Source organism: Podarcis vaucheri, assembly GCF_965113315.1.
Source record: "Podarcis vaucheri genome assembly, chromosome: 13".
In the NCBI taxonomy this organism is placed as follows: domain Eukaryota; kingdom Metazoa; phylum Chordata; class Lepidosauria; order Squamata; family Lacertidae; genus Podarcis; species Podarcis vaucheri.
In genome coordinates this window covers 21,876,861-21,895,164 of record NC_138751.1, presented here as the reverse complement: position 1 = coordinate 21,895,164, position 18,304 = coordinate 21,876,861, and the positions used below count along the sequence as shown (strand labels likewise).

The 18,304-nt window shown below is 47.5% G+C and overlaps 1 protein-coding gene across 4 annotated transcripts; it reads right to left on the bottom strand.

Moving 5' to 3' along the window:
• Window positions 1-10,761: 10,761 nt before the first annotated feature.
• Window positions 10,762-17,865, bottom strand: LOC309517199 (zinc finger and SCAN domain-containing protein 23-like). Of its 4 annotated transcripts, none has more exons than XM_082196309.1 (5): window positions 17,795-17,865; window positions 15,793-17,121; window positions 14,151-14,280; window positions 13,632-13,721; window positions 10,762-12,576 (listed from the first exon to the last, which is right to left on the bottom strand). In XM_082196309.1, the coding sequence occupies exons 2-5, from the start codon at window positions 16,591-16,593 to the stop codon at window positions 12,107-12,109; spliced, it is 1,491 nt and encodes a 496-aa protein (XP_082052435.1). In that variant the 5' UTR covers window positions 16,594-17,121; window positions 17,795-17,865; the 3' UTR covers window positions 10,762-12,106. The 4 variants fall into 4 exon arrangements, with proteins under 4 accessions (XP_082052435.1, XP_082052436.1, XP_082052434.1 ...); XM_082196310.1 differs by having other exon boundaries at window positions 15,793-16,936; window positions 17,795-17,854; XM_082196308.1 differs by lacking the exon at window positions 17,795-17,865 and having other exon boundaries at window positions 15,793-17,297.
• Window positions 17,866-18,304: the final 439 nt, after the last annotated feature.

Sequence of the window (18,304 nt, the reverse complement as noted above, 5' to 3'; positions counted from 1 at the left end):
ATGAAACCAATCTTGCACCTTATTCTTTAGTTTTTCATAGCTCTGTAACCTCCAATTGTCTCCAACTTTTTCTACTATTTCCCCATATTTCAGCCAGCCAGCCTCCATATTGGGTTTTTTTCGAGCCTTGGCCTCCACTGGTGATAACCACCTCGGAGTCTTACTTTCTAATAAGTCTTTGTATTTTATCCAGACCATAAATATTGCTTTTCTGACAATATGGTTTTTGAACATTTTATGAGTTTTTAACTTGTCGTACGCATGCCATCCTAACGAATTATTAAAACCTTCCAGGTCTAGGACATCAGTGTTCTCTAAAAGTAACCAATCCTTCATCCAGCAGAAGGCTGCAGCTTCATAATATAACCTTAAGTCTGGCAGGGCAAACCCCCCTCTTTCTTTTGCATCAGTTAGTATTTTAAACTTTATTCGGGGTTTTTTGCCCTGCCAAACAAACTTTGAAATATCCTTCTGCCACTTTCCAAAACATTCCACTCTGTCCACGATCTGTAAGGCTTGAAACAAAAACAACATCTTTGGCAATACATTCATCTTTATAGCTGCTATTCGGCCCAACAAGGAAAGTTTCAATCTTGACCAAATTTCTAGATCCTTTTTAACTTCTGACCAACATTTTTCATCGTTATCTTTAAATAAATTCAAATTTTTGGAAGACAAGTTAACCCCCAGGTATTTCACTTTTTTAACCACATTTAACTCTGTTTCCCTCTGAAACCCCTCTGTTTCTAAAGGTGTCAAGTTTTTCCCCAAAACTTTAGTTTTTTGTTTGTTCAACTTAAATCCCGCCACCCGACCAAACTCCTGAATCAGTTCTAAAACTCTTTTTGTACTAGATTCTGGCTCCTGTAATATTAAAACCAGGTCATCTGCAAAAGCTTTCAGTTTATATTGTTTCACTCCGACCCGTACTCCTTGTACCAGCCGGTCCTCCCTAATCATATTCAAGAGCACCTCCAGGACTGAGATAAATAATAGGGGGGAGAGAGGGCACCCCTGTCGTGTTCCTTTTTCAATTTGGAACTCTTCTGTCACCACATTGTTCACTATCAACTTAGCTTTTTGTTCTGAATAAATTGCTTCTAAACCATTTTCAAACCCCCGTCCCACTCCCATCCCTTCCAGGTTCTTCTTCATAAACTTCCAAGAAATGTTGTCAAAGGCCTTCTCCGCATCAATAAAAATTCACACTGCTTTAGTGTTAATGTTAGTTTGCAAAAATTCCAGAATATCAATAATATTCCTAGTGTTGTCAAACAAATGTCTGCCTGGAAGAAAGCCTGCCTGGTCCTTATGAATTACTTCTTTTAATACCTTTTTGAGTCTACTTGCCAAAATGTCTGCAAATATTTTGTAATCCACATTTAGGAGTGAGATGGGACGGTAGTTCTTGAGCTGAGTCTTTTCAGTTTCCACTTTAGGTATCAATGTGATGAAAGCTTCTTTCCACGTTTCCGGTGCTCTCCCTCCCTCCATAATCTGATTACAAACCTCCATTAGTGGTTGTGTCAAATAGTCTTTTAATATCTTATAGTACTTGGAGGTAAGTCCATCTGGGCCTGGAGATTTGCCCAGCTGCATATTCTGAATGGCATCCTCGATTTCCTGTTGTGTTATTCTATAGTTCAAGATTGATCTCTTCTCCTGAGATAATTTTGGTAGGCCATTAGCTTTTAAAAATTGATCCATCTCAGACACTTCCTCAGGCCCTTGCGTATACAATTTTTTTAAATATTTCTGGAAACACTTTCTAATTTCATCTGGTTTCTGAATGTTTTTCCCTTCAACCTCTAGATTGGTAACAAAGTTCAATTTTTGTCTCTTTTTCAACTGCCATGCTAGCAGTTTTCCACATTTATTCGCCGATTCAAAAGATCTTTGTTTCATTTGTTTAATTTTCCATTCCACTTCTTGATTTATCAATTTCGTATATTGTGTCTGGTGGAATTTAATTTCTCTTAGAATCTCTTTTGATTTTGGTTTTGATCTCAATTTTTTCTCTCCACCTCTTATCCTCTCTAATATCTTATCCTTTTTTCCATTCCAGAGTTTTTTCTTGATCGTGTTCTGTTGTATCAGAAACCCTCTCATTACAGCTTTACTTGCGTCCCAGATTGTTCTCTTTTCCACCGAGGTGTTCAAGTTAATTTCAAAGTAGTCTTTTAAAGTTTTTTGGGCCTTCTTTACTATCTCTTGATCTCTTAGTAGGTTGTCATTCATTTTCCATCTGAAGGAACCGGCTGGAGTAAGTCTCAATTCCATTTTCAGAGCGTTATGGTCGGAGCAAGTCTTTGGGCAGATTTCCACTCTTCTAGTCTTAGGTGCCAGCCCTCTAGTTGTCCAAATTTGGTCGATTCTTGTCCATGACAGGTGGGCCTCAGAAAAGAAAGTTCCTTCCTTACCTAAGGGGTTTCCTGTCCTCCAGATATCAATCAAATGCATATTGTCAGTTAGTTCAAAAAAAGTTTTTGGAAGTCTGCCATCCTTGGTTAAGTTTTGATTCTGTGACTTATCCATATAAGTAGAGACCACCCCATTCATATCTCCCATCATAATGGTGTTGGAGTAGTCCAGATAGTCCAGCAATGTCTCATGCAGCTTCTTGTAAAATTCCGATTTCCCCTCATTTGGTGCATAAATTCCTAATATCAAAACTTTTTCTCCTTGAGTTTGTATTTCAATTGCCAGGATTCTTCCTTGTTAATCTTTAAACAAAAATTTCGGTGACAGGTTCTCCTTTGCATAGATCACCACACCTCTCTTTTTAACTCTATCTAATGAAATGAATTCTTGGCCTAGTCTTTTGTTAATTAACACTTTCCTGTGGAGTCTGGTCACATGTGTTTCCTGCAAACAAATAATGTCCAAATGTTCTTTTTTCAAAATGTGAAAGATCCTTCTTCTTTTTTCCGGGGAATTTGCTCCATGAATGTTCCAACTGTACAGCTGCAGAGACATCCTGAATCAATCTGTTGTTCCTCTTTATGGGGTGTCCTTCTTTTCGTCCGGACCCGAGGGTGTGGGTGTTGGTTCTATTCCAGACTGTGGCGGTGGCCAAGGAACTGATGCTCCCTTCTGTAGGTCCTCTCCGTGGTCGTGCAGGAACTTCTGGTTATCTTCTTTTGTTTTAATTTTAACTTTCTTTCTTTATAGTTGAAGGATAGGCTTTGAGGAAACTCCCACCTGTAAGGAATCGCGTTGCCTCTCAATAGTCTTGCTAAATCAGTATATGCGGTTCTAAGGTCCAAGAGTTGTTTTGGGATATCTCTGTAAATTTCCGCTTTTTGGCCTTGAATATCAAGTGATTTCTTAAAATGGAGGTCTAGTATTTTGTCTCTCTCCTGTTTAGATCTCAAAATAATCAGTCTCTGGGCCTGTCCCTCCTTGCGATTCTTCCCAATCTAAACGCAGTTGTTATTTTAAAGTCCTTATCTAATTCTATATCCCAGAACTTGGAAAATTCCGCTGTCAAAAAACCAATCAGATCCTCCTTCTCAAGCTCTGGAATAGCTCTAAGTCTCAAATTATTTTCCCGATTTCTCAATTCCACCATAGACAGATAGGCCTGCTGGTCACTGATGTGTTTGTGGAGTGGCCTTACCTCCCCTTTTATGGCCTCAACCTTCTGGTTTGCTTGCTCTGCCTTTAAATTGGCTGCCTCAGCCAGTTTCCGATTCTCTGCAGTTGCTTCTTTAAGATTCCCAATTGCTTGTGAATGTTGTGCTACTTGTTCAGACAGTTTTGTAATAGAGGATGTGGCTAGGTCAATTTTTGCCGTTTGGTCGTCCACCTTCTTGTTCAAAATTGCAAATTGTTCTAGCATTTCTTTTAAGATGGTATCAGATCCTCCTTCAGCCATACCCTCTGTTGTTGACTGTTCAGCTCCCTTTTCTTGTAATCCCAAAACAGCTGGGACAGATGATCTACGTGACTGAGTGGTCAAAGTTGTTTGCAGAAGTTGAGCTTGCCTTGCTTTCGTTTTTGCAGCTCTTGTTTTCGGTTGGCCACTCATTCCAGTCCTGTCTATGAGTCAAGGTCAAACTGTATATTATCCCATGGGAAAGACAGTTCCCAAATGTAAATAACAGAACAGCAGAGAGTCAAAATAAAGTTTGTTCCCAGGCAATTGTAAATCCAGAACTCCACTAGGGGGAGTGTTGTTACAGTTCAAGTAATAAGGAAAGAAGTTTGTCCACCATTAAAGTCCCTGCAGTCACAAATAGATTACCAAAAGTCAAACTTTTTTAACTTACAGAGCACTTCCCAGATTGCCACAAAGTCTCTCCTAAAAGGTGCAAGTTACAGTTTCGTTAATTGTATCTTCCAATAACACTCAACTGCAACTGTTTCTCTTATAAATACAGTTTCCGCAATGACAGCTCTCTTTTTCTCCTGTCAGTCCGATGTTTGGTGTCTTAATTCTTTATAATCCATAAAGTGAAGGAAAGTCCCCATTAAAATCCAATACAATATAAGAAAAGATTCTTGTCTTTACCCTTTTGTAAGCCAGTTCTTCCAGCGCACAACAGTCCCAAATTTATAATCCTTTTTAAAGCTGCTTCCAGCTTGTCAATTTCTTTGCCTTTGATCTTTAAGCACTGCCGGGAGACGGACTTCCTGTTTCTCGTCCCCCGCTTTCAGCCAAATTTAGAAATTTTAGTCCCGCAAATAATGGTCCTTACTCACGAGTAAGTAGTTTGGAGCCTGATGTTTCAGGAAGAAAGGTCGGCGCTCATCAGCAGCAGCCGCGCGGCTTCACTCCCGCAGAAAGAGCGATGAACTCACAGCACCGCTTCCCCTCCACGCTTCCGGAGCCCCTTACGGGGTCCCTTCTTCGTTTTGGGGGTCGCTCCAGGTGCCCGCCGAGTCCCACGGCCACGAGCTCACTCTGCTCGTGGTTTTTCTTTGTGGGTCGTCGCTGTGCCGCAGCAGACGACCCTTTTCTGCGGAGCCCCTCTTCAGAGACCAAAGAGGACCGCCATTGCTGTTTCGCGCCGCCTCCAGAAGTCCTCTCTTTTCCCCTTTTTGAAAATAGGGACAACATTTGCCCTCCTCCAGTCTGCCGGGACTTCGCCTGTTCTCCAGGAATTCTCAAAGATGACTGCCAGTGGTTCTGAGATCACATCTGCCAGTTCTTTTAATACTCTTGGATGCAGTTCATCTGGCCCTGGAGACTTGAATACATCTAAACTAGCCAAATATTCTTGTACTATCTCCTTAGTTATTCTGGGCTGTGTTTCCTTTGCTGAATCATTTGCTCCAAATTCTTCAGGTCGGGCATTGTTTTCTTTATTGGAGAAGACTGAGGCAAAGAAGGCATTGAAGAGTTCAGCCCTTTCTGTGTCCCCTGTTTGCATTTCACCATCTTCTCCTCTGAGTGACCCCACTGTTTCTTTGTTCTTCCTTTTGCTACGAACATACCCATAAAAGCCTTTTTTGTTGCTTTTAACCTCTCTAGCAAGCCTGAGTTCATTCTGTGCTTTAGCTTTTCTGACTTTGTGTCTACACGTGCTGGCTATTTGTTTGAATTCCTCTTTGGTGGTTTCCCCCCTTTTCCATTTTTTGTACACATCCTTTTTTAATCTTAATTCAGTTAAAAGTTCTTTAGATAGCCACCCTGGCTTCTTTAGGCACCTTCCATGTTTCCGTCTCAATGGTATTGCCTGACGTTGTGCTTTTACTATCTCCCTCTTAACAAACTCCCAGCCATCATGAACTCCCTTTCCTTTTAGTATTGCTGTCCATGGGATCTCACCCAGCACTTCCCTAAGTTTTATGAAGTCAGCTTTCTTAAAGTCAAGAAATTGAGTCCTAGTATGCTTGGCTGCTCCTTTCCGCTGTATAGTAAACTTCAGAAGAGCATGATCACTTGCGCCTAATGATCCTTCCACATCTACCCCACTAACCAAGTCATCAACATTGGTTAGGACCAGATCTAAAATGGCTGTTCCTCTTGTTGCTTCTCCCACTTTCTGGACAATGAAGTTGTCTGCAAGGCCAGTGAGGAATCTGTTTGACCTTATGCTCTTGGCTGAGTTTGACGTCCAACAAATATCTGGGTAATTGAAGTCCCCCATTACTACTATCTCCCTTCCTTTTGCATGCTTGGCCATCTGTTCCAGGAAGGCATCATCTATGTCCTCCGTTTGGCTTGGGGATCTATAGTAAACTCCCACAATGAGGTCTCTGTTATTCTTCTCTCCCTTAATTTTGACCCAAATGCTCTCACTTTGGCTTTGAGGTTCTAAATCATGGATCTCTTCACAGGTATACACATCCCTGACATATAACGCCACTCCTCCTCCTTTCTTGTCTGGTCTGTTTCTCTGAAATAGATTGTATCCCCCCATTATTACATTCCAATCGTGGGACTTATCCCACCAGGTTTCAGTGATGCCTATTATGTCATATTTAGTTTGCTGTACCAAGGGCTCAAGCTCATCTTGTTTATTTCCCATGCTTTGCGCATTAGTGTACAGACATTGAAGTCCATTAATCATTCCCCCGTGTCTCTTATTTAAGGATTTTTTCCTCCCACCACTAGGTCCGCGTGCTGTTTGCTCCATTTGGTCTATGACATTTGGATGATCATCTTCATTAATTGATAGACTCCTACCTTCAGGAGCACTGTCTCCCTCCCCCACATTAGTCAGTTTAAAGCCCTCCTGATGAGGTTTCTGAGATTTTTGGCAAAAACATTTCTCCCAACCGTTGTGAGGTGCAGCCCATCACTTGCCAGAAGTCCATCTTCAAGAAACTGCAGTCCGTGATCTAAGAATCCAAACCGTTCCTGTTTACACCATTTGCGAAGCCAGCTGTTCACTTCCACTATTTTCCCCTCTCTCCCTGGGCCACGTCGTTCAACTGGGAGGACAGACGAGATGACAATTTGTGCATTTAGTTGCTTCAATTTCCTGCCGAGAGCCTCGTAGTCTCTTTTGATCTTCTGGAGGCTATTGCTTGCAGTGTCATTGGTTCCCACATGAACCAAGAGGAAGGGGTATTTGTCAGTGGGTTTTATGATTCCTTGCAGTCGTTCAGTTACATCTTGAATCTTAGCCCCGGGGAGACAGCACACTTCCCGAGACATCTTGTCAGGCCCACAGATCATTGCTTCTGTTCCCCTCAGTAGGGAATCCCCTATCACCACTACACGCCTCCTCTTGGGTTTGGTCGGGGTTCTTCCGTGAGCTGTCCGTTCCAAGGTCGCCTGCACATTCCCTGAGGACTGACTTTGCTGCTCGTCTTCAGATACCTGATCGACTGTAATGAGGGAGAGATCCTCAAATGGAGTCTGCTCTTCATCTTCCATGCTAGGGGAGAGGACCTCAAAGCGATTGTGTATTTCTAAACAATCAGAGTGAACCCTGGGCCTCCTACTTCTTTGAGTCACGTTTCTCCATATATCTGGCTCCTGTGTTGGTGAACTATCCTCCTTCTCAGGGGAGTCCCCTGTCTCCTCCTTGGTGGGGACAGTGTGCTCTGTTGCTTCCAAGAAGAGCTCCAGCTCTCTAATTCTTTGGAGCGTAGCTACACGTTCCTCCAGTTGCTGGACTTTGTCTTTTAAAAGGGCAATCAACATGCAATTGCTGCACGTAAAGCTGCCTGCAACCTTTGGCAAGATGGCAAACATTGCACAGGAATCGCAGGCGACTGCAGCTGTTCCCTCCCCTTCCATCTTGAGATCGTGTCGTTGGGGGTGGCTACAGAGGTCCTCCATCATAAAAAGCTTGAAAACAGGACAAATAACTTGCCCCACAAAAAAAAAACCTAGGCCTCCCCCAACAAACGTTTGAGACTAGCTCCCCTAAATCTAAAAGATGGGTATAACTGCGCGCGCCGCTAGGCGCGCGCCGCTGTCCTACAAACTCTGATAAGCTCCTCCCACAGCTAATCCCCTGCCTCAACAGAAACCCTGCCCCCTCTGACCTTTACACAGGGAAAACAGCAAATCAGCCACAAAGAAACACACACACACAAGAAAACCCTTTTTGCTCCTTCAACTGCTGCCCTGCAAACTGTCTGTGTTTGGATAGGAATACATGGGCAGGTCCCTGCATAATGGCCTCTATTACCTCTAATAACCACTTGGTTTGGTGTGGATAGGAATGTATGTGTAGGTGACCCACCCTGGGCAGCTATAATGACCACCAACTTTGGTGAACACAGGAAATGAACCGTTGGTTGCAGTCTGTGGCGAAGGTGTCAACTTATCATCCCTGGTTGCTGATCTCCTGGAGTTCCTTCCAGGACAGTCTGTCTTGAGGGCTTCCTGCTGCCTCCAACTTTGCACTCTCAACACATAGTAATTTCTAGGCTACTGAACTGGGGCTCAATTCCAAACTGGACCATTTCCCCATGAATCCTAATTAACAAATAAGCAATTAAACAAAATTCTTCTTTCTCATTTCAGGGTGGGTAGGAAATGGTCAGTTTGGAACTGGGCTGCAGTTTAATAACCTAGAATTATTTCTAATAATCCAGGCTGCTTCCCACATATACTGTATTTAACCTCACTAATTAGATGGGCTGAACTATAGATAGGGTAAGTGTTGTTCTTTCTTTTCATGTTCCAAGTTGTTGCTTGAAATCTGCTCCTTTGTTGATTTCCATAAACCTGTTAGGCCTTGCATGAACTCTTCAGTCCTGCGTATTTTTACTGAACTAGGTTCTCAGCCCCACCCTCAATATGTTCCCCTTTTGGGTGGCTTGGAATGGGGAGAACGGTCTCTGCTTTCCTGCTGCTTCGCCAGTCCTGATCCCCACAACAACCCGCCCCCCTTCTTTCTTGCCAGCCAAGTTTCCGGGGAGTCCCTTGGGGAGAGGACGCCGAGGGCCAAATGCCCCCATTCAGCTGGATGGACTGATCCTTCCTCTCTCCCGCACCTGCAGTCCTGCCGGCGACTGGCCTGGCGGGCAAAGGAGCGACCCATTTGGTTCGATTTGGGTCGTAGCTTGCACCCCCACCCCCGCAGGCGAGGACCTGAGAGAGAACCTCCGCGCACGGCTTTCTGCGAGGCGCCATCCCTCCCCTCCCCTCCCCTCGTGCCCCTCTGCCGTGCGCAGCAATGGGGGTAGAAGACTGAGTGGCCGACCTCGCAGGGCGGGGGGGGGTGTGTGTGTCAGGACTACCGAGTCATCATCGCCCAGGGAGCGTCCAGCGAAGATGCTCGACGGTGTCCGCCTGGCAGCAGGAATTGCGAGGAGGATGCTCACTTGCCAGGGCTCGTGCGCCCCGTCCCGGATCCTTGCCGAGGCCGAGGGAGGGAAGGAGGCGCTCGCAGAGGCCGAGGGAGACGCCACCCGGGGGGCAGGGCGGGCGGTGATAAAAGGGCTGCCCCTGCTCCGACGGCACCAAGAGGTTGAGCTGGCAGGATGGCGCTGAGCGGAGTCAACCAGAGCCACGTGCAACCCGTTTGGGCCGAGATCCCGTCCCGTTCCGCAGACATCAGCGCCCGGACTGTGCCCAGGTAAGCCCGCCCCGTCGGGCAGGGACCCTCTATGGATGGCGAGGCCATGGCCCGACACATCTCCTCTTTACTCTCGTTTCCCGCAAGCTGACCTTCTTCTCCCCCTCCTCCCGTAGAACCGGCCCCTCAAAGGAGGAACAGAAGATTATCCTCTTCCAGTTAGACTGCCGCTTCGTCATGGATGACGGCGAGGGCGACCGCAGCAACCTGAGCGCGCTGCCTGCCCAGAACCTGCTCGCGGACCCCGTCAACTCCAGGGTGAGTCTGTCTCCCTCCCCGTCGGGCGGGGGCTAAAGACGTGGGTCCCTCCTTCGCCCCTTTGCGCCTCTCTGTCCTCTCTAACGCTCCCCGCCTTCGCCTCTCCCACAGCTGACGAACCAAGACACCGAGGAGGAAGCGAGCATCTTCTTCCAGGCTGCGCTCCTCGTCCGCTCGGTGCTCTAATACCGCTAGGTCAGAGAAGGAGCCGGCGCCCTCCGCAGAAGTGCCGCCTGGACGTGGCAGCCTCGACCACGTCCCTCCCCACCCCCCACCCACCCCAATAAACCTGCTTTTAGCTCTCACTGCTCTCCTGGAGTCTATTTAGGCTGAACGGGGTGGGGGGAGCGGGGAAATAATGGAGTTGGGAGGGACACTCAGAGTCATCTAGTCCAACCCCCGGAATCAAATCGTCTCTGGCAGACGGCCGTCCATCCTCTACTTAAAACCTTCCAAGGAAGGAGAGTCCACCACCTCCCGGGAGTGTCCCTTCCATGGGAGAATCTCTCTATAGCAGGGGAGCTTGCAGGCCTGGAGGGGCCCAAGATGGCAGGAAACACCGCTTTGCTTCTTGAGAAGGGCTTCCTTTGAGCCGGCAATGCCCAGGACCCAGGCTGGAGGATCATCAGGAGAGGAGACAAGGATTCTCATTGGCCTCTTTTAAAATAAATAAATAAATAAATTTTAAATTAATTTTTCACTAATAACATTTCAGTTAATAACATATCAAATCTTGCCACGTCATATTAAAAAAACACACCAAAAAAAACCATTCAATCAAACATTCCATATTGAAATCATGGAATTGTAGAACGGGAAGGGACCCCCCCAGTCATCTACTCCAACCCCCGGCAACGCAGGAATCTCAACTAAAACATCTCTGCTTAAAAACCTCCCAGAATAACTGATCTGTAGAAAAGACTCTACCAACTGAAAACAGAAACAATGCATGAACTTTTGTAACCCAAGTAAATCTTTTAATAAAATATATTTATTTATTTATTTTTAAGAAAAAGATACCTCCCAGAAAGGCAAGTTTACCATCTCCCAGGAGAGTCCTGTCCATGGTCTACAGCGCTGAAGCAGGGGACCTCGCCTTCATCTTCTTCTTTGGCAGTCGCTCGTAGCTAAGTAAGATTGTCTTCCATGAATCCATGAACACTGTCTTAACAGTGACTTCCTGTTGGTAAACTACCAAGCATCCTTGGAGTCCATCGCTGATGCTTGCTTGTCATCATTATTTTTCTAGCCCAGCACCAGCCATTTTAATTACCCACAATGCCCCACGTAAAATGGCTGCCTCAAGCTGCCTAGGCCACTGCTGTTTTTGCCCTTGCCATAGTCAGGATAGCCCACCAGGACTTATCGATTGGGGGGGGGGGGGCACCAGACGTCACTTTGCCCAAGTGTTGGCCCTGGATAAGAACTCAAAATTTTAGACCACTCTAAAATATGTGTAATGGGGAGGGGGAAGAGATAAATGTACAGGCCCATTGGTCTGGTAGGCCTGACTATCTTCCGTTAAGTTCATTTACAGTCACCTCTTCTGTTAGAGGTCATGCCTGTTTTTAAGAGAAACAAATATGGATTCTGATCACACCTCCTATACTCAATGACACCTCTCTGACCTGGGGTAAAATTCAGTCACAAACGCTTTCATGTTGTGAAGGCAGATATAACAACAAATTCTTCAGCCCACCTTCAGAACTGAATGACATGCATACCGCCAAATCAAACACCGGTTCAGCTGTCATTCCCTTTATATTTCAAGTAGGCTCCTGAAACATGAACGCCTTCTTATCCACTTATTTGTCAGTGCATTAATTTTAAAAGATTTTTTTTTTATTTTTATTTTACATTCCAAAAGGGTTCCAAGGGCTGGGAAGAATTCTGTTTGATATTCAGGGCACTCGGCACAGATGGCTGCTACTACAGACATGCAGGACCAGCTCACCCAAGCATGCTTCCTCAATGCTATATACAGTGAGAGGGGGGAAAGTATTTGATCCCCTGCTAAATTTGCCCGTTTGCCCTCTGACGAAGAAATGACCAGTCCATAATTTTAATGGTAGGTTTATTGTAGCTGTGAGAGACAGAATAACAACAGGAACCCCCCCCCCCAAGATCCCTGAGCATCTGTTGCTTTCTTCCCCAAGGGGGACAAAGGGTGGAAACAGGGGCTCCTTTCTCTTCAGTTACACCAGGAATGAGGAACTGAACCTTTGGTCCTCCGTCACAGCCAGCATGGCCAGCGATGATGGCAGCTACAGACCAGTGATAGCTGGAGGGCCAAATCTCCGCCTTACAGCAATATAACTCAGCCCCTGAATCTCAAGAGGGGCCTAGGCTCATCCCCAGGCCTAGGACTTCTCCCTGCTGTGAATTCGCTGGTGCTGCACGAGCGAGCGTTTACTGGCACACCTTCGCCCGCACTCAGCGCAGTGGTGGGGCCTGTCCCCCAAGTGTGTCATCTGGTGCTTGGTGAGGTGAGAGGAGTCGACAAACTGCTTCCCGCACTGAGGACACCTGTACGGCTTCTCTCCCGAGTGGATCCTCCGGTGCACCGTCAAATGGCCGCGCTGGCCAAAGCGCTTCCCGCACTCGGCGCAGCGGTGCCGCTTCTCCCCCGTGTGGGTCCTCTGGTGGACAGCCAGCGCCGACGGCCAACGAAATCCTTTCCCGCACTGGGAACACAGGTACGCGCTGTCCCTGCTGGCGGCGCCCAGGTGTGCTGGGAGCCCCTCAGCTCCCACAAGCCTCTCTCCATACTCTTCATTTCTGGTTGGTGCAGGGAGGGGAGAGAATCCGGATGCCGCTCCACAGCTACTAGCTGCCGGAGAGAAAAGAAGACTGAAGGCCTGAAGCTGGCAAGAGGAAGGCTCTAAACGATACAGCCGAGTATTTGCAGCCAGTCAACCCTGAGTGGGGTGTAAATGCACTTATGAATAAAAAGAAAAGAAATGTTTAATGTAAGGAACAGCTGGTGCCCATTTGGACCAGCAAAGCAGAAAGTAGGGAGCCCAATAGCAAGTAGCGTCTGGCCAATGACTGGCCAAGTCAATTAATTCTCGTTTTTTTCCTCCCACATTCACACCCTACATCTCAAGCACAGTGATTCCTTTTTAAATGGTCATCCCTTTCCATAAATAATTATGGGAAGGGCAGTTTATTCAGGGTGCAAAGAGTTGTTGGGAAACCATTCTATTCCCTTCGCAATGCTCTCAATTCCCAGAGTGGTTTAATAGTCAATCCCTCTTCGAAGGGAATTGTAGCTCTCTAATTGTAGCTTGGGGATGTTTTCATCCCCAAAAGGTTTTTGATTTGAGTTTCTACTGAAATGAGGCTGCATCTGAATGTTGTATTTTAATCTTGTTTTTAAGTTGTATTTTAATCAATCGTTTTTATATCTGGTGTTAGCCGCCCTGAGCTCAGTCTTGGCTGGGGAGGGTGGGGTATAAATAAAATTTATTATTATCAAGGGGAATAGAGGAGAGAGAATGAGTGAGACTGGCACAAAGTCACCCTGTAAGCTTTATGGCTGCATCTGGATCTGAACCTGGGTCTCCCAGGTCCCAATCCAACACTAACCATACTGGCTTTCTTATAGCAACTCTGTAAAAATCATAGAATTGGAAAGGGTTCCAAGGGTCATCTAGTCCACACACACACACACACACCCTGCCGCAATGCAGGAACCTCAAGATTATTTGCCCGTGTTGAGCATGAGGGAAAGGAGCTGAAACGGAGAGTGGCTTTTGCCTAAGACTGCCTAGCAAGTTCATGACAAAGGTAAAACTTTGTGCTGCATAATTCTCAAGCCGTTAGCCTCCCCTGTAAGGATTTGGATGTCTCCTGTATATAACAGCAGTCTAGGACCCTGCCCACCTGGCCCTGCAGAAGGGTCTCGCTTCCCACATCCGCCAGGGCCCCCTTCGTCGGCCAGGGAGTCCCATGTTGCCTCTGTGTCAGAAGAACCTGCATCAGAAAAGAAACGCAGTGTGGTTTGGCCAAAAAGAGAACAAGGAATGATATCAGCCCTGGCCTAAAAACCAGGAAGTGGAACTCCAATAAGGGACATCACATGAACTGGAACATAGTACTGCTGTTTCCAAGACATGGCGGAAACAGCTGGTATGGATGGTCCCATAAAAAATTCTGTGAACAGGGTTGCTGCACACTAATTTTACAGAACTGGGGAGATCTCAAGGGGAGAGCTGGAGGCAAATGTAGGGGTAGTTCTGGGTTTTGTGGGGGGGCACACCAATCACATGCTACTTAACACTTAGAACAATACTCTAAGTTAAACTCAACACTCAACAGTTAAAACAACAGTACAAGCTATGCCCCCGTGAAGATGGCAACGCCTATGTAAACTTGAATTTCAAAAATGCAGCAACTACTCACCCAGAGAGCTGGCATCTCCTCCGCCACCTGCCTGCTTGGCCTTCCTGCAGAAGGGGCTCTGCCTGGTGTCTGATGGAGCCAGCTCTGCCCTTGGGGAACTCACGAGGGTGTCCTCGAATGGCCCTGACACCTGAAATTGCAGGGAAGGTCCCACTCAATGCAGGAACAGGGCTGGTAGGAATGAGCATTCGACATCCTGGCACAAACTCCCTGCAACAGCTTGGGGGAGCAAAGGACTTCACTGGGTTTGAGACAGAACTGGAGACTCTCACGAGTCAGCATGATTTGATGCAGCGGCATAGCGTGAGTTGTCAGCACCTGGGGCAACGCAAGTAATTTGCGCCCCCTAACCCGGGGCAAGGCACGTAATTTGCGCCCCCCCTACCCCCTAACCTGTGAGTTGCCGCTGGCGCTGCTTCCCAAACGACGCCGCTTGCCCGGAGGAGGAGGGGGCAGAGAGGCGAGGAAAATGCAACGGCCCAGCAGCTGCAGCAGCACCGGCGGAGGCGGGGCTGTGAGGAGGGGCTGCCTGGCGCGTCCTCCGCGGCGAGCACTGAGAGCCGCTGCCTGCCGGGCGCCTTCAGCCGGGCGCTGCGAGACATGCGGTTCCGCTACAGCCTGCACCCGAGGCTCTTCGGCGACTCCGGAGGCAGCGAGCGCGCCCCCCCCCAGAAGTTGCGCCCGGTGCGGCCGGCACCCCTGGCACCCCCCACGCTACGCCACTGATTTGATGTCAGAATGTCAGGAAGCCAGCCAGCAATAAATCATACAAATTATAAACTCAGGGAAGCCAGTCCTAAGGAGCACAACAACTCATCTGAATAGGTTTTGCTCCTACTCAGAAGATGCCAAAATCTCCTTCTCTCTGGGTCCTTCCCAAGCAACCTGAGACTCTGCTGGCAAACCTGTCTCTGCTCCTCCCTCTTCATAACCCCCTTCTGGTCCTGGGATACCAGAGGGAAGGGAGCTGGTCACAGTAGGAGGGGAGACCCCCTGACTTCTTTATCTGCCTCCCTCCTCTCCTGCTTCTGCTTCTAGACTTCTCTCTGCCACAGATTCTCCCAGCTCACTAAACCCTGTTACCTCTCCAGCTTCTGACACTGCTTTCTCCAAGCCTGTCCCTCTTCTCCCTCTGATCTCCCATCGTAATCCCACCACCAGTCCCCTCGCTCTGAGCCTTCTTTCCTTGGGGGTCTCCAGCTGGCATGGCCAGTAGTCAGGGATGATGGGAGCCAGAGTCCATCAACATCTGGGGGGCAGCAGGTTCCCCACTCCTGATCTCCTAATTCTCTTCCCTGCCTTTTGTGTCCTGTCTGTTTAGATTTTATGTCTTTGGACGTGGACATTCTTTGCTTCTAACTTTGGGCAAAGCACTTACATCGTTCTCCATACAGCTAAAGTCTATACAAATTAAATATATTATTCCAAGCCTTCGTGCACCAGATTTTCACAGCTCATAAAGCAGCTTTGACCATCTTTGCCTTTATGAAGACATTTTACATGAGAAGGATTTTATTAGATGGTGATCAGGAGGAGAGAGGTGCTTTGTCTCCCCTCGCATAAGCGCCTAAGGAAAACTTCCCGCATGGTTAGACCAACTTGGGACCCCAGGGATCAAGAAGGAACTGCAGGATCCTCTCACCTGGAGTACCTGCCTCTCAGCCTCCTGCTGCCTTGCCAAAATATTCTCAGCCAGGTTCACCGCCTGGGCACAGGTTTCTGGGACTTGCTCCCAAACTTGGCTCCGGACCTCCTCTGGCAAGATGGTCAGGAATTGCTCCAGGATCAGCAGCTCCAGGATCTGCTCTTTGCTTCGGCTCTCCGGCCTCAGCCAACGACGGCACAGCTCCCAGAGCCGCCGGCAAGCATCCCTCGGCCCCCTTGACTCCTGGTACTGGAACTGCCGGAAGTGCCTCCTCCGCTTCTCCGACGCCACGGGTTCCCTCTTCAAGATGGCTGCCTTCACTTTCCCATAGTCCCTTCTGTCACTAGTGTCCAAACTGAGGTAAGCCTCTTGCGCCTCCCCGCCCAGGGCTGGCAAAAGCCGGGCCACCAACTCTTCCCTCGGCCACCGGCAGGCGTAGGCCACGTGCTCAAAGGAAGCAAAAAGTGCCGGGATGTCATCCCAAGGTTCAGCCTCAGGGGGCCTTGTTGTCCCCCATCCAAAAGAAAGGGGATGTTCTGTCTCTGGGTCTTGGACCTCCCAGCGCTGGATCCTTCCTGCATCTGGCTCCTCCTTGACCAGTGGAGAAACCTTCCATTGCAAGAGCTTCCTGGCACGAAGGACACAAGAAGCCTGTCCTGCTTTTTCTAGGGCTTGTCCCATTCTGAGGGCTGCTGGTGCTTGCTCTTCCATTTTAATGCCTTGCAGGCTCAGTGGCGCTTGGGTCACAGCCCCCAGGTCTGCCTCGGCCCCCTCCTCTGTGGCCATCTTCTCTCTCATGGTACCACCTTCACACTCTCTTCAAACCTGCATTCTTGCTCCCCGAAACTCCCTCTCTCACATCCATCAGTGACTACATGAGGCGATTTGAGGCAGCCATGGAAGAATCGTAACAGCAACATCGTTTAAATAGACATCAGATCAGCCAATTACAAATTATTTTGTATGATAACAAGTGTGAACGAATCAGGCAGCAGCTTCTTTTTCCTTTAAAAAAAATCATTTTTTTTAAGGCAAGGACTTACAAACAGCATGTGTGCTGGCAGGCAACCATCTCAGGAAAGACATTTTCCTTTTCTATCAGGGTACGTCTCTTTAAGAAAGCGCCTGTGTGGATGCATTACTGAAAAATGAAGAGCAAAATAGTTTTTTCCTCCAGGGCTGTTGTTTTATGAAGGTGCAGATTCGATCAATTATAACAGCTACAATGGATCAACTAGCGTTTCTTGAATCAAGTGAGTGCCCTAATTAGGATATGATGATCTGTAGAGTAATGTGACATCTCTGAGTGATGAGAAGCAATTGTGCCTGAAATGATGAGATATGGTTTTAAAAAAAGAAATATTGGTATAGATTAGGGAGAGGCTAGTGAACCAGGGTTGGCTCTCTCTCAACATTCTCAAACTATGCTTTTAAATGAAACCTGTTTAATCTCAGGGTTCCCGCCCAAGGGTCTTTTGGTATTGTAGTTCTCGGAAGGAATCAGAGGCATAACCAGTACTTTTCAGAATTGTTTGGGGGAATCCAGGGCATTTAACCTGGCTTCAAACTGTTTCCAGAAATGGCTCAGGCAAGGGATGGGGTATTTATGAGTCCAGCATTGACTCAGGATTGCACTCAGTTCTGTCCATGGTAGAGATATCCAAGGGGTGTCTGTTTATTATCTAGCTGATAAAAGGTCTGTTCTCCTGCCCATTTGTATGCATGAATTGCACAACTTTTCTGAAAGCAAAGCACATCCCTTTCGGCTGCACAGGTTGGAAACTCAAGCAGCTAAAGGAGAATTTGGGCTGCGGGGGTGGGGGGGGGTAACAATATTGATTAGAAAGCATGTATTGTTGGGAAATTAATAATCGCAGGGGTAGCTGCTAAGCACCCCCTGATCTTTATGGATTTACATTTATTTCCCTTTTCTCTCTCCAGCTAAAGAATACTATGGGTGCTGCGTTCTCCATCTTCCAAGGACCTCTTTTTAACTCACCCCCAGGACCGCTTCGCCTCCACCACAAGCTCCTGATTCTCCTGCTGAAACTCTGCCGCCGCCCCCCCTCCATCTCCAGAGAGGCGGAGCAGGAAGGTTCCTCTCCGAAGCCCCTCTCGCGCTCCCCTGCTCTATCATATTAACCCTTGGAAAATCTCATTCGTCGCCACGTTTTCAATAGAAAAGAGAAACTGGGTCGGCGTCGCAGCAAAGCTGGCTCAAATCATCTAACTTTTCACTCTCTTTCCATACAATAAAACAAAAGAGGGGGTGGGGGTGTGGGACAGATCTGCCCTTTAAGAATTGAAAGCAGGTTCAAAAATCCAGCCCAGGCTGAGCCAATGCCTTTGTATGCGCGAGGCTCTTCGGCGCTGTAGCATAGGTTTATGTGCGTGCACGGGAGTGCCCGTTCACACGTTACGTTAGGGTGTTCATGCCCCGAAGACCACAATTTGCTTCCAAGCACATTAAATCCAGCCCGAATGTCTGAATGAGTCCAGGACTGCCGTG

Bases quoted from the DNA above. Each gene is read 5' to 3' on its own strand.
- LOC309517199 (XM_082196309.1), bottom strand. From the start codon at position 16,593: ATGAGAGAGAAGATGGCCACAGAGGAGGGGGCCGAGGCAGACCTGGGG. The intron at 13,722-14,150 runs GTGAGTAGTTGC...TTTCTGATGCAG, and splicing joins AGGAGATGCCAGCTCTCTGG to GTTCTTCTGACACAGAGGCA. The intron at 12,577-13,631 runs GTGGGCAGGGTC...TCTCTCCGGCAG, and splicing joins AGACCCTTCTGCAGGGCCAG to CTAGTAGCTGTGGAGCGGCA.